General features: G+C 45.2%; 1 protein-coding gene across 1 annotated transcript; it reads right to left on the minus strand.

Annotated features, from left to right (window-relative positions):
- On the minus strand, nt 1–26,297 carry SLC75A1 (solute carrier family 75 member 1). Its single transcript, XM_086611983.1, has 13 exons — nt 26,273–26,297; nt 23,536–23,725; nt 22,219–22,315; nt 17,439–17,542; nt 16,312–16,470; nt 14,309–14,497; nt 9,790–9,898; nt 8,644–8,755; nt 7,167–7,275; nt 4,936–5,026; nt 3,106–3,153; nt 1,578–1,667; nt 1–315 (listed from the first exon to the last, which is right to left on the minus strand). Exons 2-13 carry the CDS (start codon nt 23,704–23,706, stop codon nt 209–211), a joined length of 1,386 nt encoding a protein of 461 aa, XP_086468109.1. The 5' UTR covers nt 23,707–23,725; nt 26,273–26,297; the 3' UTR covers nt 1–208.
- Between the last annotated feature and the right edge of the window lie 350 nt (nt 26,298–26,647).

Raw genomic sequence — 26,647 nt, forward strand, 5'->3', positions numbered from 1 at the left:
GACTAGCCAAGCTGGCTGGGAGGCCCTTGTAAACAGAACTGCTTGTGAAGTGCCAGAAGAACCCGAAGTTTGTTGTTGCTGCAGTCACTGTGTATCCTGTTCCAGAAGATCAAAATCCTCCTCTTCCTGTTTGATCAGCAGAGTTAAGTGGCAAGAGTCGGGTTATGTGGAGGTCCTTGGAAGCTGGTGATAGTTCTGTGGTTGCTTCCTACTCCTCCTTTGTCTGCTGCTTTATAGAACCCAGTAAAATGAAGGGGATGAGGAAGAACGCTCCACAGAGAGTGAAGCAAACCTCTGCCCCTGCCAGCCAGTAAACTGCAAAGGAAACAAGATGCAGCTCGTTAGTATGCGTGTTCTTGCGTCTGTGTGAACTGGCCTTCAAAGTAGATGTTCTCAACAACTTACTGACAGGACTGGCCAACACAGAACTACATCTTCCACTGCACACCCCTGCTGGCACACATGTTACAAAGAGGAGGTGGCTAATAGCAGTGCCGGTTCTCTTCCAAGGAAACGGCATGTTAAAAGTGGTTATTTTAAATCTGGTATTTTCCTTCTTGCCAGTAGGGAAATAGGGAAGTTCCTATTCACTCCTCCAGCTTTCCAAGGCAGCTATTTAACTCTGCCCCAGCACGTCCTCCATGGCTGCTCCTCACACTGCCTGTGCTGCTCTTGAAGGTCTCTCACTGTTGGTCTCTGTTCCTTACATGAAACACTCAGGAATCCAGTGCCTAGGAAACAGGTTCTGGCTTTTCTCAGACTGAGCTCAAGCTCTAACTTGCTGTGTGGCTGCTTCCCTGTGTCCTGTCCCTTCACCCGCTAACAGCTTGGGGGACCTGAACCCCATACAGAGGAACCTGAGCCTCTCGGGCAGTCAGGTCTGGCCTTAGGGCCATTGGGCACCGCACACCAACCTCCCTGAGCTCTGGGGCAGCACCAGAGCGTGGACTCTTTAGTTCAGAGGTTACAGATGCTTTTAATGCTGACAAGTTCCTTATTGCACACAGGGGACTGTCCCAACTTAATTTGTGTCATCTTGGGATGCAGCTTCATGAGGTGTGGGGAACCCGTTACTGCAGCACAGGAGCCCTTGATGTCACCAACACCCACGTACCCAGTGTCGGGTGGCCCCAGCAGGCAGGGTTACTGCCCGGAATGGCTCAACATGAGCCCAGCAAAGGCAAGGGCTCCTGGGCAGCCTCCAGCTCCCTCTGCACGCTGGGGCCAGACCCTCTGTGCTGCTCCTCTGCCTGCACAGCTACACACAGGGTGTGGTTACCTTGATGCTGTTGCTGGAATTTTTAAAAAGTCAGGCAATACTTGCTCTCTCTTTATCTCTGCTCATAGGAACTTTTTTTTTTTTTTTTTTTAATTCATCCATGAAGCTTTCGTTAGCGCTAACGTGGACTGTGTCCCAGCCCTGGTGCAGCTCTTGGGGTACCTACTTCTGCAAAGACAACTTTATGGCTCCAGAATGTGCTGCGCTTCCCCTTCCCCTTCAGCCCCACTGGAGCTGCGGGGGCCCCGATGATGCTGCGTGTCGGCAAAGGCAGGAAGGAGCGGGCGGCCGCACTCACCCGTCGCTGACAGGATGGGTCCCAGGGCTCTGGCGAGGGCGCCCAGGCTCCTCAGGATCCCCATGACTCGTCCCTTCTGGCCGGCGGAGCCTGCGCAAGCAGAGAGCTGTTACTCAGTGCGGAGGTTTTGCGTGGGGCAGGGAAAGCGCGCAGGGCAGGGCACTGCTGCACCTCCGGGAGCCTCATCCTGCCGGAGGTGCTGCATGCTCCCTGCACAGGCTGCACTTATTTCCCCTCCACCAAGATAAACGTGACTGCTTCATGGAAATAACACCACGGCTTGGCACGAGTGCTTGTCCATGGACAACTCGCAGTGCACCTCCCCATCTCCCAGACAGAAACGACAAAAAAAAAAGCTTCATGTTGTGCACAAGATTTGCTGAGGAGGCACAGGTGCATCAGAACACAGAAGCGTGGATGCAAGTTAAATAAGGGCAAAATAACAGTGACATCAATGAGCAAAGCGATACTTTTCTGCCTCAGCGAGCACGGTAGTGCTGGCAACCGATGGACCAACGCTAAAGAAGGAACTGTCATCCACAGATGGCAGCACCGCAACATCTGCTTCACAAGGTTACGTAGCAACCAGCACCACACACCCAGAAGGCTTTAGAAGGTTCCTTAGAAAGCCTTTTCTAAGGAATCGGGAGGAAATTATTTTACTGCTGGCAGCAACGGCTGGTGTCTCTTTCAGAGAACCCAGGCCATTCCCTGCTCCGTGCTGTTCGTGGCCTTTGGCCACCGTATTAATTCTCTTCCCACTGTTGCCCCTCTTTTTAATCCTAACCAGAACTAAGGGTGCTTCACGTTTCCCCACCGCACTGGAACAAGCTCTGTTCCACAGTGCCAAACCGAGGTGTGACCCTGATGTTCACCCTGCACAGACCAGTGCCCTTCGTTAGCTCTGAAACGATCCATTACGGAGTGCCAACAGTTTTCAGAAACAGGTACAAGTCAGTTTGGGGTTCTCCTACGCTCCTTTGAGGGATGTTTCTGAATTTCCCAGGGTTGGGATACTGTCTTCCTACCCGCAGCAGTGCTGCTGAGCTTCCCTTCTGTGAAGGACAGTCATAGGCTGTAGGACTAAAGGCTGTGGCACCTCCAGTGTAACACAGCTGGTTTGCCTTCATGTGATCGGAGGCTAACTCCAGCCAGGGACCATCAGCCCTACTGGAAAGGGGCAGTGTCCAAGTGACCAGGAAGGGTTCTGCTCCAGGCTTTAGCCATCCTCCTGCAGGGGTGTGTATCGCTTCGGAGTTCCGTACACACAACATGGAGCAGCAGTTTGCTGTAACACTCGGCGTTTCTGCTTTCCTTGTTGATGCCTTTGGGAGGAAAGGGGCTGCCTATAAAGCCAGGCAGAAGCCAGAGTCCCTGGTCCAGCATTCAGATCCGGGGTGAACCTGAGACACGAGCCTTCCTGTTGATGCATCACTAAACTGGAGGTCAATCCTGTACATGAGCCAAGTCTGTACAAAGGTCAATTCTGCGGCCAAGGGCTGCCGCTCAAAGCAGGAAAGACACTCACCATAGCCTGACACCACTGCCGACAAACACGGGATAACAATGGCCGCAGCTGGAAAAATCCACAAAAGAGACTGTCAATGACCAGCAGAGAGCTCAAAACAGTTACAAGAGCAATAGTCAAAACAACATGTGGCCCAAACCCGTTACTACTGCGGAGAAATATGCTGAGCTCCGGGGCACTGTACCAACAATGAATCACCAGGTTTAATCCAGCTCCATAATGAAAACATCCCCTCAAAGCCGACCTGCACGAAGAGCCCAGAGCCAGGAGCGCTCCGCACAGATGTTTCGCATTAGTGTCTCTCATTCTCTGAGCCCACGGGAAAGGGGCAGATAGGTCAGAGCAGCTAACTGGTGATTTTCCAAATTGCTGTGGTCCTGTCAGGTGGAGCAAGGAAAGGGAATCGCTCACGTTTCAAATGGACAATGAGGTGGCTGTACACAGAACCACATTGTCCCCACGCATACGGCTTTACCGTACTCATGGATGAAAGAGGCGGCTGCGTTCTGTCCCGGGAAATGAGACAGTCAAGTCCAACAAGAAGACGTTACAAAATTTTTGGATACAAAAGCCAAGAGCTGTTCAGCAATCACTGCATCTTACTGAAATAGGGGCCTTCTCTGCCAGGAAGGAAGTGCTTTAAGCATACAGAGCAGCATCTTTTCTGGAAAGGAAAGGAAAACTGGAGAGCAGGAACGATAGACATGTTGCCTTAACTGCAGGCACCCTTACTCCTGGGGCTGAGGGAGGAAGAGAGGGAGAAAAGAGGCCCCTCCAGAGGCATTTCTAGTTGGCTTAACTGGGGAAGAGACGGGGCCTTCTGCCCAGATACGGAGCCTAGGAAGATGAGGCTCCTAACTTAAAAGCACAGTTAGACAAAATGAGTGCCTCCTCACCAAGTGGGCTTTCAAAAGCAAGTTAATCTGTAGACCAGATGTAGATTTTGAAACCTGTCAAATACAGCTGTCCCTAGACAAGCAAGCTACTACACAGATGCACTTCGTGGTTTGCAGTTTTCTCTTAAATCAACTGTATCATGCAGAAAAGAAGTCTCCTACTGTTCGTAATTCGTCGTATTTAAAGCTTCTTAACAATAGTTAGCAGCACGGAGAATATCTCAAAGTCTCTTTTCAGAGAGGCACTTCATTAGATAAATCCAGCATCATTCATAATTGTTTCCCTGGCAGAACTGACAGAACATTACTTATGTAAACCCTTAAACACCTTTGAAAAACGTATCTGCACATACGAAAAGCAGAAGGTTGAGCTTTGCTCCCGCTCTGAGGGAGCAGCTGGCAATGGAAGAGCGCAGAGCGGCGCCCGGCCAGCACAGCCCCGCGCCACAACGCTCGGGCAGCGTGGGTTCGCCCTCGCGCAGCCTGAACGCGCGGGCCAGCCTTCCACTTCAGGGCCTGCACATCGCTTCTGCCTGTTGCCTAAAGAAATAATGCAGCCACCACACAAATGCAAAGGCACACTGTCTCCTTTCTTTTCCTGAGCTGAGCTATTTAGTGAGTATTTTCCTTCTATGTCTGATAAGAGAGGAAAAAACACCCTCAAGAGCTCCCCGGCAAGGCAGGACAACAGCAGCACTGGAGATGCTTCCAAATATCACCATGGCAACTTCCCGTGATACAGCCAGCACCAGAAAAAAACCAGACACTATTTCTTCCAGATTTTATATACAGGCACTGTCAACGTTCTATTGTCACTGTCAACTTTCTATTACTTATAATTTGAAATCAGAAGTGCATCATTTTTAACGGGGTGAATAAATATCTGCAGAAAAATTATTTGTGCTTCACTTTCACAGCGTTAGGAATAGCTCACCAAAAGAGTACAGCAACAGTCCAGCACTCAGCATGGGCACATTTGCAGCCCATCCAATTAACAAGAAAGCCGGAATCAGCAACATAATGGCCTGCAAAAGGAATGAGTCACAGGGTTACATTTCAGCACTGCTTGTTAAAGCCTAACTCTAGGTGTCCTGCCAGTTCTCTTCCGCTGACCCGACTACATTTAAGTTGGAAGACAGAAAGCTCTGTCTTCCCGAGTAGACCTTTCAAATTCACCTGGATGGCCACACATCCATGACTGCAGATCATTGTTCTCCCTCACTCACCATCACACTTGTACCATACGCTGTAGTTATCCCACCACCCATTTCCCACAACTGAGGAAAAATTGTTTTTTGCAGAATTCTCCCTCTCACATCATCTACAGGTTTTTGGTGGTTTTTTTTTTTTCTCGTTTTGTGTTGAACTGGACAGAAATCTGTTTAACTCTATCTCCTGAGCAGCACAAGATATCACAAAGCCTGTGCGCAACAGAGCTACAGCTCCTCTGCTTTTTTTCAGCAGCACTGACTGATTTTAAGGGCTACATCAAACCCTCTTGAACTTTCAGAGTCCATACTTCTGGAGCCAAGAAGAAAAAATGGGGGGAATGGCATTTCAAACCCAAAACGAAAAAACATTCTTCATCTCCTCCAAGAGTCTGGACTTCAGTATCCCCTGGGATCTCTCCCGCACATACATAGATTTCACAGAAAAGACCAATCAGTTAAGACCTGCTGCACGTTTCACAAAAGAGGGCATTCACTCCCACCTAGTGTCTCACTTTGAAGATTCAGTTATAAATGAACTCCTGTAATCACTGTGCCAAGAGAGGTGACATTTGCCATATGATCCAGATTCACAAATAAATTGCCAGAATAACTTCAGCGAAAGAGGTGACTCCCACAAAAGCCACTCAAGCCACATACATCCACAGAAAGAGTGGCCCAGGCCTGTGGGTTTCTGCAGAGTGCACATGGGCGTTCACGAGAACTGATCAGCCCCGAACAACTAACCTGAGTATCTCAAGGTAAATACACTTGTCAGGGCAGGGAAGAGGAAAGAGCACAAAAATTAGTGGGGCAAATCGCAGCTGGCATAAACTGCAGCGCAGTGACAGCGCACACAGCAGGCTGGCAGAACGCACGGATGCAGAGGAAAAAGCGGCACTAACACAGCAGGGTGAGTTTTCATTGACAGGGAAATGCTTCCTATGTGACACAACAAACGTGCCATCAAATTTTGCCTGCCAGGGAGCAGGGTGGGGATGGTTTCACCAGCAGAAATAACTTTCAGAAAGGCTGAGTCAATGCACTGGAATGCAGTGCAGTTCGGTAACCTTTTTTACCCTGCCGCTGTTGAAATCACACTGGCCTCAAAATAATGTGTAATAAATCCATGGAGGCTTTTGGAGTAGGTCCAAAGCACATCGACCACCAAGCAGCCAACAAAAGTTCAGAAACACTCGAAACCTGCTTTGTTTAGTTCCATGCACAAAGGTAAATGACAAAACATATCTACTTGTCCCACAGCTGTATAAGCTGCAGGGAACTGCTCTCTGTCATCCTGGTACAGCAGCAGCAGCATCTCTGTGTTCACAGAGGTCAGCAAAACAAAGAAATGCACACTTTTGACAGTGAAACTTCTGTCTGAACACTGGTACATGCTGCTGTTACATGTAATACTGATGATTATAAATCAAAGACTGGAGGAAGAACCTATTTCCTTCCCCCTGCCGACCAGTGAAATACACTCTAGAGAAAGCCTGTCAAGCACTGAGTTGGCCAGGCTGATGATGTCCCTGAAAATTATTTTCCAGAAAGAGCCAGAGATAGCTCTGAAGCAGCTTTAGTAGCCTCAACGTCTGCACTGCAAGAGAAGTCACTGAAACAAAGCATTATCTTCACAGCATTTTACCTAACTTGTGCCGAACAGGACACTGTTCTCATTCCCTACTGCAGTTACATATGAAGAACTCGAAGGTTCAATAACATCATAGCTGCTATGGTAAAAAATGGCTCTGATGTTTCAAAGTTTAGTTAGACTCCTAAGTGCCCAACAACCAGGATCTCGAGAAGTCATTTAGCTGGATTAATGAGACAGAAATTTCTTTTGATTTGACAAGTACAGTTACAGGCTCCAACTACCTTTCATTGCACTTTAGACTGAAAATTACCATACCAGGTTTGTGGGGGAAAAGAAAAAAAATATAAAATTTTTTTTTACCCTTTTTACAGCTCTTATTTCATTTCCTGGCTTGATTCGGCGAGCATAGCCTCCCTGGATCACAGCCATTGTTATTCCAATAAAGAAAAACATCTTGCCCTGCTGCATGCTAGAAGGGAGGTAAAAACACAGATTACGGAGTCACGCACAGAGCATTCCATCCTGGGATTCACAGGTCCAGTGCAGACCCTTTCCTGAACAAGAGAGAGAAAATGCTTTTTGGTGCTCACATGAGCAGTGCAAAGTTCTTAATATACTGACATGAGTTTTCATGGCAGGCAGAGAGCAAGACGATGAAACCTCTGAGGTCTTATGTGAAGATGGGATGGCTGCTGGCGAATGCCACAATCATCTCTACACTGCTATGATGTAGTATAGTTGTTTCTAAGGTGGCCCACGAAGAGTCAACACATTAAATAGCCTGTGCCACATGCACAGGAATTGTTGGTTTCCAAGGAACAAGCGGTTTGCTTTCTCACAACTATTGCCACCAGCCATGCAGAGTTTGATTAAGGTCAACGAGGCACGACACGTGCACTGGCATGGTGGTGATCATGTATTGCATTGGGAAGCTTGCAACACCACTCCCTCCACCCTTAAATATGTCTTCAAATTTCCCTTTCATCTGTCTTATCTACTAAACTACGTGGATATTCTCAACTAAAAGTTCTCACCTTCACAACAAGCTTGTTTGTCACACAGCCTGTACTGTTGGCATGAAGTTGCACATCTCACTACACGGCTGTCCTGAAAGGACTGCGCAGAAGCAAGCTTAGTACACTAGAAAACCTTTCCTTGACACACACACATTAGTTAAGCCACAAACTGCAATGAAAGACAGACAGGGAGAGATGAGACAAGCCCCTGAGAATTACTGAAAGGGAAGAACGCACATAAGGAATCAAGCTGCAAGATCATGTTCCTGGCTGGAAATCTTCCTATGAGCTGGCAGGAAAAGTATTTCAACTGAGCTCTTGTGAGTGGGTTCTCTTTCTTCTCTACTGTTTGAATAAAGGAAATCAAACTCTATGATGTAATAACTGTACGCCGTATGCAATGCAGAACTCTGATGAGCAAATACAACCACACAGCTGTCCCTCTACCTTTTGCCTTTTTTGAGCTTTAAGATTTGTCCTGACACTGAAGAACTCTTCCAGACAGGAAGAGAAAAGGTTTTATTATAATCAATACAACTAGCCCAGCTACATGTATTTCAGGAGCTTTAGTTTAATCTTGTGTATTTATTTTCTCTAGTTATTAGAAGTTGTAGCATCAATGAGTGTTTCCTTCCATGATACACAGCATGCCTGCATTTTCATAAATTCTTCCCACAAAGCCCAAGTATCACTGAATGCAGCAGTTGCTTTCTGAGTGTTTTTACTAACCTCTCTTGAAAATAAATGAAGAGACCTCAAATCAAGATTTAGGAAAATATCCTAGACGAAATATACAATATTTACTTCTAAGTGTGCTATACCTGCTGAACTGGAATCTCTGGTGAGTGAGAAAACTCAGTGTATACTCCAAGCCGGAAAACAGGAAGACGTACAGGAAATAAGCCAGGCCCAAGCTTTTGAGATTCTGAAGATCTAAACAAACAAAAAACCAAACACATACACACCGGGCGGAGGGAGAGAGAGAGAGAAATACAGTGGTGTTCTTCAAGCATAGCTTGAGAATATAACAATAGTAAAGCAACTTTCATCAACTGTATGAGGAAAAGTTCGCACCTCGGATGCTCATTTTAAATGTCCATACAAGACATACCACAAAATGGCTTCTGCCCAATACCTCTCGTCTTACGAGGAGAGGGGAGCCAAAAAGACTAGTATCTCTTGGTCACCCTGGTCTCACTCACCTAATTCAGCCCCTCTGCCTCACATTCACACCCTCACCTATACAGGGATTGATTGATTTATTTAATCTATTTATTTTAATCAAAGCCTGTATTCCACCTAATACCTTGATGCTGCTCTCAGGATGACACTGGCTAAAGCACAGTATCCCTTTTTCTAAGCTACGAATGGTCTGTGGCAGATTATGTTACTTATTCTTCTGTCAACGCAGGGTTTAACAACTTTTCTTAGAAGTGGCAAACATTACTCTATTCTTGATGAAGCAGCAAGGAGGACTGAATGAGGAGCTGGTGTCCCTGGCAAACACTGATTTATTTTCTATTACTTAAATAATTTCATACAGAGAAACGACCAGTGCAAACTCTACATCTCCAAGTCCTGAACTAAGAAATAAAATTCCAGTCTCAAGTTTCCTGGTTTGCAGCTTGGATAAGCAAACTTGCATCTCCCTCACTCATCTTTTGATCTGTTTTTTTAATCCCTTCACTTACTGCAGCCTACCTCATGCTGCAGTAAGTGCCTAAAGAAAAAGCAAGTAGCAAGTCAGAAATCTTCAAAACACTATTCTCTAAAAGTTTCTTTTGGGAATAATGGGACCAGCATCCAAGGGAACTTGCAATTCCCTATTCATAAGTTAGTAAGGTGAGTTTTAAATGAGCGAACAGAGTGCTGCTTCTGAAATTGTTTGCGTCAAGTTTTCACTTAGAAACCACCATGACATACAAAAAGACACACGATATTAGTATAAAACGCCAGTTAACACTTACTCTCCTTTGAAGGGGATTCCTTTCCTCGTGTCACTGCAGAGAACTGAAATAAAGCCAAAGGACTGAGCAAGTCAACTGCTTCCTGAAATCCAGAAGTCACAGAAGAGACCTGACCAGAGAAAGAAAGAGGTTTATTTAAAAACCTGACATAATAACTACGGCAAGGAACTGACAGCAAGAGTCAAACGTGCTGCTACATCTACACAAATTATCTGAGATGAAACAAGGCAACTGACATTGGAGTTTGAGGGACCCCTAACAAAACCCCAGACTTTCTGAACACTGAACTGGCTCCAGCACTACAGCTAGAAGGCAGAGCACCAATAGCAGCTTTCACTGAAGACAGAAAAGATTTTTCCCTGGGTTCTTAAAAAGCAGAAGAGATTCATTCTCCACAGCCTGAAGGTGGCTTTATTTGGTTCATTTTTTGCATTATCCCTCACATCCAATGAACATTTACTGGGCAAATAATGGCACATCTGCCTGCAAGGTCGGGGAAGCTGGAGATTTGCTTGTGTGCTACAGGTCTGAGAACAGTATGTGTAGCACATCGAACAACAGTCTGTTTTGGTACTGGTTGTTCTTCTAGCCAGCCAGTGACACCTCCTGGGGAAGAAAAGAAAAATAAAATTTTTAGAGATATTGCTTGGAGAGATTTTAGAGAGATTTCCACAGAGATTCTGCCCAGACATGTTGTGTGGCTTTTGGAAGAGGAAAATTTATTTTGTAGTACTTCTGGTCTTGTACTCTGTAATGACATCTCAAGGTAATAACACGTCTAGTGGCACCCTCCCTGCTCCTTGACAACGAGAGTTTAGGAGATGCTTATTCTTTCATCTATAGGGAACCTAATTTTTAAAATTTGTTTATTTTTTTATTCCAAGGTATAGGAAATTAAAGAAAATACGAACAAAGAAATAACATCTAAATTGTTAAAAACCAATTCCCTTTAAAGCAGGAGAATTTAGACTGTCACTTTACATGACAGTCACAAGAAGAGACAAGACAAACTCAAGAATCCTCAGTAATCACACTTAGTATTTCACATCTCCAAAGCACTGCACAGACTATCTGATGAGCTTCCTTCTCTTCCCCAGAGGGAGGGAGGGAGGGAGCTATTACCCCCTTGAGGGCAGAGATTAAAGGTTAAATTATCAGTGGAACTTAATCTCGGTGCATGACCTGAGGACTCATAGGGACTGGATTTAATAAAAGCTGTAAACAAATCAACTTTCAATACAGTATTAACATGACCCCCTGTCTTGTTTCTTGTTTTGCTAGAGCTTCTGGGTATCCGACAGCAGAGCTCTGGAGCCCTTTAGTCTCACAACAGCAAACAGTTCGATATACCAGGCTGGTTTTGTATAAAGCCATAAAGTTGCTGATCCCTTCCACTGCGTAAATTGCAGAGAGTAAACAGACACTCCCAAGAAGTTTCCTCATGCTTTTAAAAGGTCTGTAAGAGGATTTCCTGAAGCTGGCTTGTAGCAATCCTCAGTTCCTGCATTTGTTGGCATGATGGTGTTTGTACTGCAGCACAGAGAATCTGGTAACAAGTAACTCTATTCAAGCGTGTTTGACAGTAACAAAAAAACGTGTAGTTTGTACTTGTTTTGAATTATTATCCATGTCAGACAAGGTGCCAAGCTACTTTGTAGCACAAGGCTGATTTTAGTTTGGTCTTGAGTGTACACCTTATATATGTTTAAAAACTTCAGTGTTTTATAAAATATATTTTTGATTTTTTTTAATGTGTGTGTATGTAAATTTCTTTTAACTTCTCCTGTCTTTGCCCTAGAAACAGTGGTCTAGAAGTGACTTCATCCACTGATCAATAATGAAAATATTGTCCTAAAACTGACAAAAGTGTTTCACCGCCCCCAAATAACAAAGTATACACTGACAATTTCAGTCATCACCAGCTTCACGGAGTTTAGATTCTTCACAGGTTCAAAGTCTGTAATACCTAACTTGTATTTAATTTCTATGCTTATGATTTATTACTTCGAAATTGCTCAATTTTACTTCACGATCACTCCAAAAGTCACCTTGAATGGTAGACATTTTTCAAAGTGTCTTTGTTTACTCTGTTTTCCTCTAATGAAGAGAGAGTTAAGTAACATGTCTTGAAGACACAGAGTCAAACAAAATCAGGAATGCAGCCTGGGCCTTCCAAGTTCCGGTCTTACCCTTCAAATCAGACACTGTTTAGTACGCATAGAGCAAAAGCCTTGTTTTTCCCTAAGTCTGCTAGTGATGCTGCATAGCCCTACACATAGATCTTACATGATCACCTGCACACCAGAAAAAAATGTAAGACCCTCCCTCCAACTAGGCAGCCTTCACCATGACCAGCTTAGCTAAAAATTTAACTCAAAAGCTCTTAAAGGGGACAGATTCCACTAGATATCTTTCTATTCCTCCCTTCTCCCAAGCAGGTCACAATCAGGAGCTGTTTAGGCCACCTCACATAAGATCAGTGTCTCTGACAAGTGAAAAGTACAGTTCTCTGGTCACTCTTTACCTCATAAACTTGTGAAACAGTTGGAAAAAAAAGGGAAAGAACAGCAAAAATTCTCTTCTCCTTGGAAGGGAAACTCATCCTTGTCCCTCCTGTCCCTTTCTACCTTCCCCTTTCTACAAGTTAATTCTAACATGAATGGATGTGAAATACTTGATCTTCTCTCCTGTGAAAAGAGGACTGATAGAGAAACAAGAATATGATGAGAAAACATCATATTTCAAGGAAACACATGTCTGATCCCACTGGCACATCCTCCTACCGGTTATCGTTATCATTTCCTCTCTTTTTACAGCTCCATCCTTCCAACACATCCACTCCTATACTCCGGGAGCACCTGCTCCAGCTCAGCCCAGCCAAGTTCCAGAAAGGCAGCCAACACACCTGCCTTTCCTCTGTCATCCACAGGCCAAGAGAAGTGCTCCCCTCCCACTCAGAAAGGAGGAGGAACTACTCAAGAAAAGAGCAAAGCAGCCTAATAAATGAAATTACGAATACATAAATCCCATGGGGCCACTGCCCAGACGTAGGGATACAGCACAAAAGCACTAACACTGACACGGATCACAAGAAGCTCCAATGCCAGACAAATCACAGTCTCATCAGCACTCAAACACTCAGTATATTTTGCATGACTGGGACCTGACCCTGAGAGGCACCTATTAGTCCACCTCACGCAATACCCATTGCTGCACAGAGCCCCAAAAAGCAGAGATATTTATTTTTTTACCACAATTCAATCATGCTAGCTAACACAGACTAGCTTATCAGAAGCACTCTAAAGAGGATAATAAAAAAGGGGGGAGATACTTGGTCATCATACAGTCCTAAAAGGCCCTGAAGCCATTTATCCCTCTACAGCAAAGGTGGAATTGTTTCTAGAATACAGGTTTGTTCTACAGCACTCCCCTACATCAACGTGTTGCCACCACCCCAGAGTGTGCAGCTCTAACCAAGAACAGGATTTTGTCCAGAATGTTTAAACTAGCCAAATAGGAAAGGGGAACAGATGACACATGGAAGAGCTGTTAAAAAAAAAAAAAAAAGAAATAGCTGTAGTGCTTGGAAGGATAACGAGCACAACCAGTTTCACAAGGGACACAACCTGCTGGGAAACGCTTAGGGAAGGTCTAAAGTTTTGCCCTGGCAGGAGCATTGCAGACAAAAGTTTCCTGAACAATTGTCAGTGTCAAATGAGTTTAGCTACCCAAGAGACCAAGCACGCTTCCAACAGCTGAGTGCTGCCTGGAAACAAGGGACGACAGGAAAGATCTGATCCAGCTGAAAGCCTCAAATGGAGTGTGCCACCCAGATAGCTGGGCTGAATGCCGTCTCTGCCCCACTACCAAAGGAGAGTGTTCCAAGAGACTTTTAATCAGACATATCTTGGACGGTGTCTGATCACACATTATTAAACCATAATGTTAATAATAAATGTTTTGCCCCACAAACCTGAACAGTCACTGAATTTTAGCACAGGTCGATATTTTGTATCTGTGGAAGACAGCATAGCTCAGAGACAACAGTCATTTGCTACTTGAGGGTTCAAAATAATCAAGCAAAGACAAGACAATAGTTAAGAAAATTTCTAACGTACTCTGGCTAAATGAAAGGAAATCCAGTCTCTAATGCATTTACTTCTATGATTAGCTGAAATTCATGCCCAGGGAGTCATTGTGAGTATAGTTTAAAATTCACCCTCTTCCTCCAGGCTCCCATTAGTTTTTGAGAAATTTAAACCTGACACACCAAAACCAGCAATTAAGCAGACATGCTAGCTACACAGAATGTCTCACATTACACTGGGCGAGGAGGTGGGACCATCGTGCAACCACTTTGACATCAGCCTGAATAATAACATTAAACCCTAGTCCCAGGAATGAGCTAAATTCCCAAGATACTGGCTCAGCCCCTTCTTCATTGTTTCCAGCATTTCAACAGTTCTCAAATCGTTTTTTTTGGAAGAAACACAGATCTCCAGATCGATAGTCCATTTACCCGTTTTTCTTTGGGAAGTGTCTCCGGAAGCAGGAAGAAGATGAAAACTAAATCAGCCACAGCAAACATGAGTGCTAACAGTGCTGAACGAAGATAGAAGACTTCTCCTTTCTCTGTCTCCATGGCTAGGTAAGCTCCGATCATCGGACCCAGGGTAAAACCAAGGGAGAAAGCAACGCCAATCATTGCCTGCAGTGACACAATGAACATGGACACGGAGTTTCAGACACCAGTTTGCTCAGGTAGCTCGGTTCGAAAACAGTTCGGGTTTCCTGGCATTTACCTTAACGAAACGCAACCAGATACAGAACGTAACCACTCTGAGGATGTAGGGAGTACACAGGAAAGAGCGTGAAGTGTGAGAAAAATGTTATTTCCAAATAACTGATTTTATTTTCTGTCTAGTCAGGAAAGTGGCAGAAACAAATTGCAATGTAGTTATGGGTGAAAGGATGTTGGGAAGGGAATAACAACTCTCACCTCAGGGACTGGTCAGCCAGCAGGTCCTTTAGCCATAGGATAAACTTTTGTAGTGTAAAACTAGAGAAGGGAGGACAGCACCATGGAAAGAATTCATAATGATGTCTATAGCTTCTAAAATGTTTTGGCAACTTCTGTATTTAGGAATTTATGTCTCATAGAGCAAACAGACTGAGAGGCTTCCCAGAACAACCTGAATTTAGTGCAGGTACTACAGAGGATTTATTAATTCACTATGAAACCAACACATAGGAAAAGAGATAGAATCTGTACACACTGAAAAAGAGCTTAAAAGAGCACTGATTTGAGTCATCAGTTTCAATGAGATTGCTTAAGAATTCAACAGTGCAGGATCTGGCTCATCGTCTTTGAGAGGCACTCAAAGATGTATACTCACATATGCAGGATCCAAACATGTCATCCTAGGACACAATCCTCCTACTTTCCTGAACCTATTTAACTATACCTATAGCACTAAACTAAACAAGGCCAGGGCACACTCAGATGTCACCTCACAGTCTCCACTGTTGTTTCAGCCTGCCCAGCTAGCACTCTCCCAGGCAATGCCCCATCACGGTTTGGGACTAGCATCAGCCAGATGCTATTCTCTTCCCAGAAGGCAGAATGAACATGCCTACTCTGCTCTGAAAAAGATGAGAGCATAGCTATGTGGATGTGAGCCATGCTCTACTAACTGATTTGCTCTCAGGCCCTAAAAATAGGCCCTGACCCATTTTATTTACTAGTGCTGTATGGCTATCCCTCCCCATCAATAAAAACGTATTTTGGCTCACCAGGACTGTAATAAATTGCTTGGAAAATTCATTAGCTATCACTCTGAAATCTAAAGCTTTCCTCTCCCAAGACGCAGCTGTCCTGCATAGTGGCTTATAACAATCTGTTAGGAGAAGTTTGGGCCTGCAAGGTTTTTGTAACATAAATGATCTAACTGGAAATCCACAGGCAAAGTTCGTCCTGCAGAGTGTTTCCATCTGGTCCACTGCCTTCTGGAAGAATATAGGGCAGCTGTTCTTACTACCTGCTGCTCAGTCAGCCAAATGCCACATCCTTTACCTGCTGAGCTCGGATTCTGAAGCCAGTGCGGCATCCAAGGAAGTCAGGAGGCACACTGTGCTGCTGCACTTTCACAGTTTGGGGAGGTGAGAAAAATGGGTTGTTGTATAACTGGATTGCAGCTACCAAAATTGGGCCATAAGACCTTTTGATTTATCAGCTATCATAGCCAGGATTAAAATTATCAGCAGGAGTAACAGTTATAACACTTACACTGGTAGTTTTTCCACCTTTACGGCATCTGCATTTCATCTCTAGGCAAGTCACTGACAAGTAAAGCCTGAGAGCTTACCAAAAAATGATCTGGCATCTTTTCAGAAGTGAGGTAGCATATAAAGTCATGTTTTCACTTGACCAATGAATACACACCTGAGGAAGACATTCTGAGCACCTGAAATCAATGAAAAATTACTCAGCAAACCCAAACACACCCCACATGTGTAACTCACCATGCCCTTGCTGCGTGCTTTTGGAGAGTTCAAGTCAGCAATTATAGCTGTGGAGAGGCTGACATTCCCTTTGCTTATTCCACCTATGATCCTGGAGAGAAGAAAAACGCCGAAAGTCCTAGAGGCAGCCCATAGCGCGTAGGATATTATCAAACCCATCTGCAGAAGTAAGAAAGGATTCTTTATAAAGCAGAGCAAAGTTCATCTCATTTCTGCACATTTTCCAGCTAATTTTTTCTGTTGTTGTTTGGGGTTTTTTTGTGATTTTTTTTTTTTTTAAGTTAGTTGAAAAAAAAATGTAAAAAATGTCTTCATGTAATGCTACTACACTATGTCCTGGACAGTGATATAAAAGAAGTGGAAACAAATCCAAAAAAGCTTCATATAAACGTGAGATTACTAATAAAATTAGAAGAGCAAGGAAAGTTCAAAGGGAATGAAATCAGCCCTGATCACAGAACCAGTTTTCAACTTCAAGAGAATTCCGAGTTCAAAATAAGAATTCACTGTTCCAGCCCTTAAATTTCATAATCAATCATAAGCACACGTGCTTATTTAATTCACTCTCCACAAGCCTACAGGGTAAGGGGGTTTATATATCATTTGCTGCCAAGCTCCACCATGTACGTATGCTCTTGCTGCATGCTGCTTCTGTAATTAGAACCCTATACTCCGACCCGCAACAGAGAAAATGCTTAGGGAATGTTCACATTCCCAAGAATAACATCTCACACTGCTGTATGGCACTTCTAATCAGCAGTCCCTGGGCTTTGTGAAACGGGTCATGAAGTGATCAGCCCTCGTTTGTCACTTAGGGAACTAAAATACACAGGGATTAAGGCTAACGTTTGTAAACAGAGCATCTAAGTCCTGCTCCATACACAGGGGAAAGGGATTTTGGAAAATCCTAGCAACAGATTGGTATTTTGGTGCCTCCTATGTACAATCCTGGGTCTGGGAAGCTTAAGTACTTGCATCTGGAAGTGTGGCCAAGCGACTTGGCAAGAAGCAGCCAACAACCATCAGACCTGGAACGTTCAATTTCCCAATCCTTTGTGCTAACAAGACCATAGTGCCTTCAACTGTGTATTGAGACGGCATGACTAAAATCAGCATGAGACACATACCACTGTCATCAAGACAACAGGTCTTCTGCCCAAGCAGTCCGACACAGCACCAGTGAGGGGAGAGGAGAAAAACTGTAGGACGGAAAAGATTGAGCCAATCAAACCTAAAAAAAAAATAAAATATATATATATCATTAGACTTGCTGCCTTCACCTTAATTACAAAGACAGCCACCCTGTTCCAGACCTATCACTCCATTACACCCTTTAATAGTACACACTTAGATGTAAAACACCAACTATAAAAACCAGCTTTGTCTCTGAAACTGAGTCACCCTCAAAGCACCAAACTCACATTGCTGTTTAACTGAGGTGGCAAATACAGACAGACCAGAGTAACAGGCATAAACTGGATGATTCACTGGTTACTTCACTGGTGAGGAGGGGTTTGAAACTTACTGGTTATAATGGAATGCTGATTCTCCAATGCTTCCCCAACTGACTACGTAAATTTTCTGTTCTTAAAGCAGAGATAACGCAGCTTTAATAGTCATGGTTCTTTTAAGATTTTTTTGATTGTTTGAACCTGATTCTGTCACACTTAATTAGCTTTTCTTTCCTTCTTATCACAGAAAGGAGGACATAAGCGCTGCTGTTAGTGAGACATCCTGAGGTAGGACCGATTCCAACAGACCCCAAGAGCTTTTTGAAATCTGCCTCCAGCTTCTGTGATCTTTAATTCCTCTTTTCTCTTGCCATTTCTAGCTTCGCACGCTTATTAATTGGCACTACACTCTCAACAAGCAGGCAAAAAGATGCCTTGCTGTCACAGTTTTTCTCTAAAGGAAAAACTGGGTTATCTGTCTCGTATCATTCAGCTATCAAAGCTTTAAAAGGCAGAGGAGACAGAGACCAGAAGTTCTGCTCCCATCAACTTTGAGGGAGGCAGACTATTGATACTGAACACCTTCAGGAGAACAGCTGCTTATGATAGCTTGAAAGCCCAACCAACCTTGTAATAAAATTATAGAATAGTTTGGGTTGGAAGGGACCTTTTATAGGTCATCTAGTCCAACCCCGCTGCCATGGACAGGGACATTTTCCACTAGATCAGGTTGCTCAGAGACCAGTCCAACTTGACTGAATATTTCCAGGGATGGGTCACCTACCTCTCTGGGCAACCGGTTCCAGTGTTTCACCATCCTCGCCATAAAAGATTTCTTCCTTATATCTAGTCTGAATCTGCCCTCTTTTAGTTTAAAACTGTTACTCCTTGTCCAATTGCTATGGGCCATATTAAAAAGTCTGTCCCCATGTTTCTTATAAGCCCCCTTTAAGTACTGAAAGGGCACAATAAGGTCTCACCGGAGCCTTCTCTTCTCCAGGCTGAAGAACGCCAACTCTCTCAGCCTTTCCTCATAGACGTGTTCCATCCCTCTGATCACTTTTGTGGCCCTCCTCTGGACCCGCTCCAACAGGTCCATGTCTTTCCTATACTAAGGACTCCAGAGCTGAACGCAGTATTCCAGGTGGGGGGTTACCAGAGCACAGTAGCGGGGCAGAATCACCTCCCTTGACCTGCTGGCCACAATCTTATAGATTGGTACACTGGCAGTTTATGTTAATGAAAGACAAGTTTTCCTCCTTGTATTTCCTCCTTCTTGTATTGTTTTCCTCCTCTGTAACAACACCCAGACATGCCAAATGCGTCACAGGCTGGGAGCAGTGAAAGTGGGGCTACTCCACACAGGAGAACAAGCCAGTGCCCTCCTCAACCAGGGCACAGTCCAACATGATACGGATGGGTTGAGCAGAGCAACAAGCCACTAGCAGGGTCCATTGACAGTCCCAGACAAGGCAAGGGTTATACATCAGGTCCCTCCAGGAGTCCAGTCAGGACCAACAGGAGACAGGGTCAGAGAAAGGAGTGGAAACAAGACTGCAATGTAGGTCCCTTCAGGAGATAAGACACCTGCAATGTAGGTCCTGCAAGGTCCATCCAAGAGACAGGGCCAGAGACAGGCCTAGAGACAAGACTAGATCTATGATACAGCTCAGGCAAGGCCCAGGTCTGAGCTGAAACACAGCTCCTGAATCACTGAGCAGAAAGTGCGTGGGTGAAGGCTGGTCACCACAACTAAGTATTGGTGCCCTCAGGGCCTTGACAAGGGTAGGGAAGGTTCTGCCCTGAAGAAGTTGCAGTCTAAGCAAAGATGAAAGCAAGCAGAATATATCCTGCACTGGTAGAAGAAACAAGATGATCCTGCAAGTATCTTTCCATTCCTATGGTTCTTATTGCAGATGAAGGCAAGGAAGGAATGCAGGCTGTAGGAAGACTGCAGTGGCTTCTGCTTAACATCACAAGTACAGTTAACCTTTCCACTATAACCATTTAAGGTGCAATCAGACAAGATGGACTGAGAAAGGAGCTGACTACATACAACTAAGATGCCTTGTCCACCTTCTCCTGCTTCTGCAGCCTTGGTGCTCCAGTGCGCTAATTCAACTCAATCTGGCAGAAAAGTAATCCAGAAGAAAAAAAAAAAAAAAAGAAAAAAGTTTCCTGCTGGTTTATCAAATTAGATGGCTCATTAAGAAAAATTGTCATCAAAGACAGCAGAAGAGATGGAGTCAAATGTGACAGATACCAGGTTAATTCAACCACCTTGTCTGCAACCCCACTGCCTGTGGCTGCCAGGTAATTAGTGAACATTCCCATCACTACTCAATACTTTTCTCCTAGAGAGAAAACAGTGAGGGATACCAGCTTCCCTTCTGAGACAAACAGTGTCTGTTTTATCTGTATGATCCCAGTTAGACGCTGTATTTTCTTCAAAGGGCAGAAGAGTCAGTTGGACTCCTCTGGAAGAAGCAGGGAGATTTCTCCTTCCCCTTGAAAGCAACTGAGCCAAGTCAAGGGATACAGCACTCCCAAGAGTACAGGACATAGCAGGTAAAAGGAAAGGCACGAAGCTGGACACAACTATGAGCTCCCAGTCCCTTGTTTAAACAGAGTCTGAGACACAGAGAAGGAACAAGGAGGAGGCATGCAGTCAGGCCTTAGAGGAGACAGAAAGCAGGTTCCAGGGGATTAAAGAAAACTGTTTCCTACCATTCAAAGCCAGTAATCTGATTGAAAGTGAGCACAGAAACAACAACATGCCTGCAAGGACACTGGCAAAGAGGAAAAGTGTTTATAAACTTTCTAATGTCTGTTCACCACCCCTCCCCCCCCCCCCCCAAAATGCTTTCAATAGTAACAATATATTCACACTTATATTCTAATAAAGTTCTGCCTTTTTTTTTTTTTTTTCAGTTTAAAAGCTTTTCGCTTGCCTTGGGAGAGGCCTCAGCTCACTAGAACAAGAGGGTCCAGACATTTCCAATGAAAATTACCCCAGACACCCTCACATCTTCATACTCTGAAATCCCAGTTTCCTCGCAACTCTCTAGATTGCAAGGAGCCAGAAGAGCCTCTGATGTTTAACATGACATATATGCTGCTGGATTTCCTGCACTGTAGCCCTGGAGCTCACCCACACCGCAGTGTCCTAGTGAGAGCAAATGCTTCTGGACGCTGCAAGTCAGCAGCTCTCCTGCTTTTAATAGGACTAATGAGATTTAGAAGCAGTACTGCTCTACAACCGCCCAGCAGGGAGGTGAGACTTGAACTCACAAGCTTCTAATTCCAGTGTTTCCTACTGATTGATCTCCAATCGCATGCAGATAAATTGCTAAGGGAGAGTAATTTCTGTGACTGTGTAGGGTCTAGCACAGCAGGCTCCTGACCCTCAGCTGGCAGTCTGACAGTAAGGAACAGCAGGCCTCTATTTCTGTAGCAATCTGTAGAACAAATTGGGCAAGATCACAGGATAATTCAGGTTAAAAGGGACCTCTGAAGGTCACCTACTCCAACCACCACCTGCTCATAGAGTCAGCTATGAGGTCAGACCAGGTTATTCAGGGTTCCATCCAGTCAGGGTTTGACAGCCTCTGAGGATGGAGACTACAAAATCTCCTTGTGCAGCCTGTTCCACTGGCCATCTTCACCATGAAAAAGCTCCTCCTTATTTCCAGTCCGAACCTCCCTTGCTTCTGCCTGCTGACTCTCCTTCTCCCACCATGCACCACAGTGAAATGCCTCACTGTCTTCTCAATAACTTCCCCATAGGTATTGGAAGGGTGCTAATAGCTCCAGGCTGAAGAAGCCCAGGCTCCTCAGACCCTTTGTTTTCCTGGCCCTCTGCTGAAGGGGGCTGCAGTTGCAGTTTGTGGATATGTCTTGTACTAGAGGGACAAAACTGGACGCAATGGTCTAGATCTGGCCTAACAAGTGCTGAGTAGAGTGGTGCAATTGCTTCCCTCGATCTACTGGCTCTGCTTCTGTTCGTACAGCCCAGGTCTGTTGGTACTTTTCCTGCCAGGGCTGGCTCATGCTCAGCTTGCTGCTCACCAGGACCCCTAGGGCCTTTACAGCAGAGCTACTCCCCCCACCAGTCAGTGCTCAGTCTGTATCACTGCAAGGGATTACTCCCAGCGGCAGGACTTTGCATTTGTCATTACTGAATTTCATAAGGTTCCTGTTGGCCCATTCCTTTTCGGGCTGTCCAACTCTTCATTGCTGTTAGTGTGGTGAAAACAAAATCATTTATAGCCTACTGTAAGAGACATTCGCTGTTATTTAAATGTAAATCGAATAACAGGCAAGTATGCTTTTTGTAGTTCTTGCAATTTTCCTCATCATTCCTCGCATCAACACTGCAAATAACTTGAAAACAACATTTTTGGGTTTGGTTTTTTTTTTTTTTTGGTCTGTTAGCTTGTTTGTTTAATTTCCATACCTCCAAACAAGACACTGTTGTATTTCCGCTCTGGAGGCACCCCAACCATCACTGCAAACCAGTCCACACCACGTTGCAATGACAAATAGAATCCATCCTGCAAAACAGATAGCTGGGAAATAGAAGCAGGAAGACAGTTTCTCTGTTTCATCTTCAAAGACAGCATCAGAGCTTAGTGAACTAGAGACAATGTTAGATGATTCCTTCCCTCCTCCTTCCCCCAGGGAAAATGTCTTCGCTGATCAGTTGTCATAGGCTAAAAATAGCTTTAACTGTGAATGCTAGCAGTCAGCAGATAATTGGATGTATGTGTTTGGATGGGGAAATAATCTGAATTTGAACTTTTTTAAACTATCAGGCCTGCTACTTGCTAAAACTTGAACTAAACAGAAGTGGTATGTCCTGAATCCTGCAATTAATAAAGCAACATGAGACACACTCTATCCCTCTGCACATACACTACTTAGACTGGGAGAACCAGTGGCTTCTAAGTCCAGAAAGAAGAAGTGGTGTGAAAAAGAATGATTCCTGAAAAGAGGCGGAGGACTTGAAAAGAAGAAAGAGGCCCTGAAGAGGAGGTGAAGATCTTGGCTATAGGCAATACACTGGAAGTGGGGGAAGATCCTGGAGATCAGAGCCCATGGTTAGGGTTAGAGATAGGGTTGTAAGGAAGACAAAGCCTACAGCTGCAATTGGAGTGGTGTAGGAAAGGGGCTATGAGATAGAGATGTTGGCTGCAAAAATAATTCTCCCCTGACAACATCTTCATCTTGTTCAATAACACCTGAGAACGGTAACCGTGAGCAGCTGCACAACAGGGAACCAACACAACTTTCTGCCCTGCATCCCCAGACCAGCAGTCAGCTCCCTGCTAAGAATGGAAGTTAAGACCTAACGAACATGATGCTGGTGGTGGGAGCAAGTGAGTGTGTGAAACATTCAAGTAGGGCAAAAGCTCTTATTTCTTTGGTTCTTAGATAAACCCCAGTATGTAGATCCATTATGGATTGTTGTTTACTCTGTCTCACAGTGACAACAGCGTAAGTCACAAATGCACTAGTAATTACAAGGACTAGCCCCTAAGAAATGCCTAAATCTTCCACCAAACAAATGCCTCATTTTAATGAAAAAGCAATAGGGAAGAGTCTTATGCAGGTTCACAAACAAACTCACTTCATGCACCATTGAAAAGTGCTGGATATTATTATTCTGCCTACAGCTATTCGGTTTGCCCCAAGGCAAGGGATTTTTCTTCCATCATTCCCTAAAGATCTCATACCTAAAATTTTCAGCAGACTGACTTTCTCTGTTACTTACCTCAGTCTGGCTGTAATAATCAAGGATGGAAGGAAACAGTGGCAAGATGAGAGCAAATCCCAACAAGTCAATGAAGAGTGCCAGGAAGACAATTGTAATAACACGATTGCAGTTCTGTTCTTGCTTGTCATTGACGGAGCTGCTGCTGGTTTCTCTCTCTCGCAGGGCCATCTTCCCAGGTGCTCTGCTTCTAAAAAATTACATTTATATCCAGTCAACAGGAAGCATTGTGCAGGCCTTTCATAAGAGTGTCTTGCTGATTCATTCTCACTTTCCGTGGACTTCACAAAAATAAATATAAGCTATGGCTATATTAAGCCACCTGGTTTTCAAGGGAACAGGAACCTCAACTCTCTAGTCTCGGTTATTGGCTTAGCATCAAGCTTGCTCACATCAAGAACAGGCTACCAGAGCAATAAGACAACTCTATAACAGGAGCATCTCAAATAAAACACAGAACTAAGGAGCATTTAAAGTTTGTTAAGATGTGAGCAATGTCAATACAACTTTCCCAAATGTTTTCAAATCAGTATTACAGTAAAATAGATGAGAGCATTCTTGTTTAGAATATCCACGTTCAAGTAACTAATGGATTATTTATGCCTTCAAGATTATTTATGCCTTCAGTGTATACTAGAAATGACTAAAGCAATAACAGTTTATAAAAAAGAAAAGAGGTAGACTTCCTAAGTATTGCAGGAACGCTGTCTTCAAGATAAATCCTGGAGAGCAACAGAAACTCAAGAAACAGTACAATAAAATGTCAAAGCTTGAAAATTTTTCTTCTTTCTCTGGATGACAGCTGCTGATAAGTTATATGAGTTGGGGTATCAAATGATTAAGGTAGCATTTTAGTTTGTCAGAAATATCAGCACTATCGACTTTCTTTAATTATACTCCAAAACTCTCTGAAAGACCTAAACAAGGATGCAGGTCGTATCCCATTCAGTATTTAACAAATAAAGAAGTCAGTCCATATCCTGAAAAAAAATTCAATTTCAACAGATATCCATACCAAGAAGTAATACACAAACCACAAAACTTTAAATTTCAGATTTGTAAAACATTACAGTGTATCTCAGTCATAAAACAATCAAACTTGCAGTCCCTTCTACTGCAAAAATCCCTGAATGTTTGTTGCACTAAAAGAGTGAAAAAGTAGACAATTTCATCCAAGAAAGTCAATCAGTACCAAAACACCTACTGACTTTGATGAGTCAGGATTGAAAACACTGAGCAATTCTTAATATATGTTCTATTCCAGACAAGACATACGGTATTACACACACGAGGCTCTTGTGCATATAACGTCATATCACACTAATTGAAGATCGTAACACCTTGTTATGCTCAGCCATTTCTTCACCCGTGGATTCAGTTTACTAGCACAGAAGCATCATTAAAATTCAGACGTCATGAGGTAAACATGGAAGGGGGCCACCTGCAATCCATTTACTAAACTCTTGGCATAATGCTCTTAAATCCGCTAGTGAATAGAGCGGTTTGGTTCCATTCAGGATCCCTTTATTCAAAATGGTAAGTCATCATGACTACAAATATTTAGCATTATATGTTTACCTAAATGATGTAAGAGCATCTGGAGACAAAACAACCATTCCTTTAGACAAATCCTCCCTGGCCCTAGGTCTATGCAGCGGATGGTTGAGGGATGGGTTCACTGTGGCTGATTCTACCTTGGTTTTCCTCCCAATTTGTTTACTCATCCACTGAATTGTACGACCAAGCTGAACTTTATTCCAGGGCCATTTACACAGGGTAACATCCTTTACAGCTTACCCTCACAGCCATTTGAGCTGGCGTGCAGCTTGAACCTACTGATGCTAGCACTGACCTTTCGTTCAGGTCCAGTTTCAGCTACGTGGCTGCAATTTCCCTTACGCAATATCCCAAGGTACTACATGTTTCTGCCTTTCTGCTCCATCAGTTTTGTTGTTCAAACCTCTCCATATTTTTTGCTAGGCAGGAAACCTGCGAACGTTTTATAGGCCCTGGCGTCCCATCAGCAAAAGCAAAACACCTCCACCGTGACATTTGATTTCTGTGAGGCGCGTTTGAAGAGGGGGCAGGATTCTCAGTCCGGGGAAGTTGTTTCTCTGGACACTCGTGTCCCTGGCGCTTGCTCGGCTCTGCCTGGGCTCTCCCCAGCCGTCCCCTCCGGACCCCTCGGCCGTGCCTCAGTGCTCCCGCCCTCCACCTCCGACGGCAGGGCCGGGTCTGACGCTGCCTCCCAGGGAGGGATCGGCAACAAAGCTGGCCCTGCCCTGACGCACAAACAGAGATTTGTCATCAGGAAGAATTTCATCCTTCTGGTGTCTTCTCACCACCCTTTCCCCCTCTCTGAAATTTCCCAGGCCCGGCTTTACCTGCTAAGCCTTCAGAAGGCTCCTCCGACTCCTTAACAGTCCTGATTCAGGTCAAGAGCAGGAGTTTCGATCGGAGGGAGGGGGGGGAAAGGTGGGGAAACAACGAAAAAAGGCAGTTCCCCAGAGCAGCCCAGAGGACAGAGGTGCCGCCGAGCGGGTAGGGGACGGCCCCGGTGTCCGCGGCGAGGACCCGCTGCCCACCGCTCACGGCGCCCTCCGCCGCCGCCCGGGCAGACCCCGAGGACCCGCAGCCCGCTGAGGCGAGGCGAGCCCAGCCCGGCCCCGCTCCCGCTCCCCCGGCCGCCCTCCCTCGCACGCCGCCGGCACAGCCCGCCGCGCTTCGGGCCACCTACCGCTCCTCAGGGGCCGGGCCCGCTGGGCGCACGGGCGGGGCCCCTCCGCCTGCCAAGACCCCTCCCTGGGGGATGCTGCGGGCGGCGGCTCCTCCCCGCTCCTCCGCCGCGCCCCGGCGGCCTGCCTCTTCCGGCCGAGGAGGGAGCCGCTCCCGCGGCCCCGCACCGGGCGCCGCCGAGGAGGGAGGCCGCCCGCCCGCCCTGTGGGGGCCGTGGCGGCGGCCGGCGGGAAGCCGCCATGCTCGAGGCTGCGGGAGCGCCGAGGCAGCGCCCAGCGCCCGAGGAGGACTCGAAACCCACGAAAGCGCCTTGTCAAGGCGGCCTCGGTCCTCCTAAACGAACAGCTTAACTGGGCATCCCCTGTGTCAAACCACA

The sequence above is a fragment of the Tauraco erythrolophus genome, chromosome 5 (genome assembly GCF_009769465.1).
Source record: "Tauraco erythrolophus isolate bTauEry1 chromosome 5, bTauEry1.pri, whole genome shotgun sequence".
NCBI lineage: Eukaryota > Metazoa > Chordata > Aves > Musophagiformes > Musophagidae > Tauraco > Tauraco erythrolophus.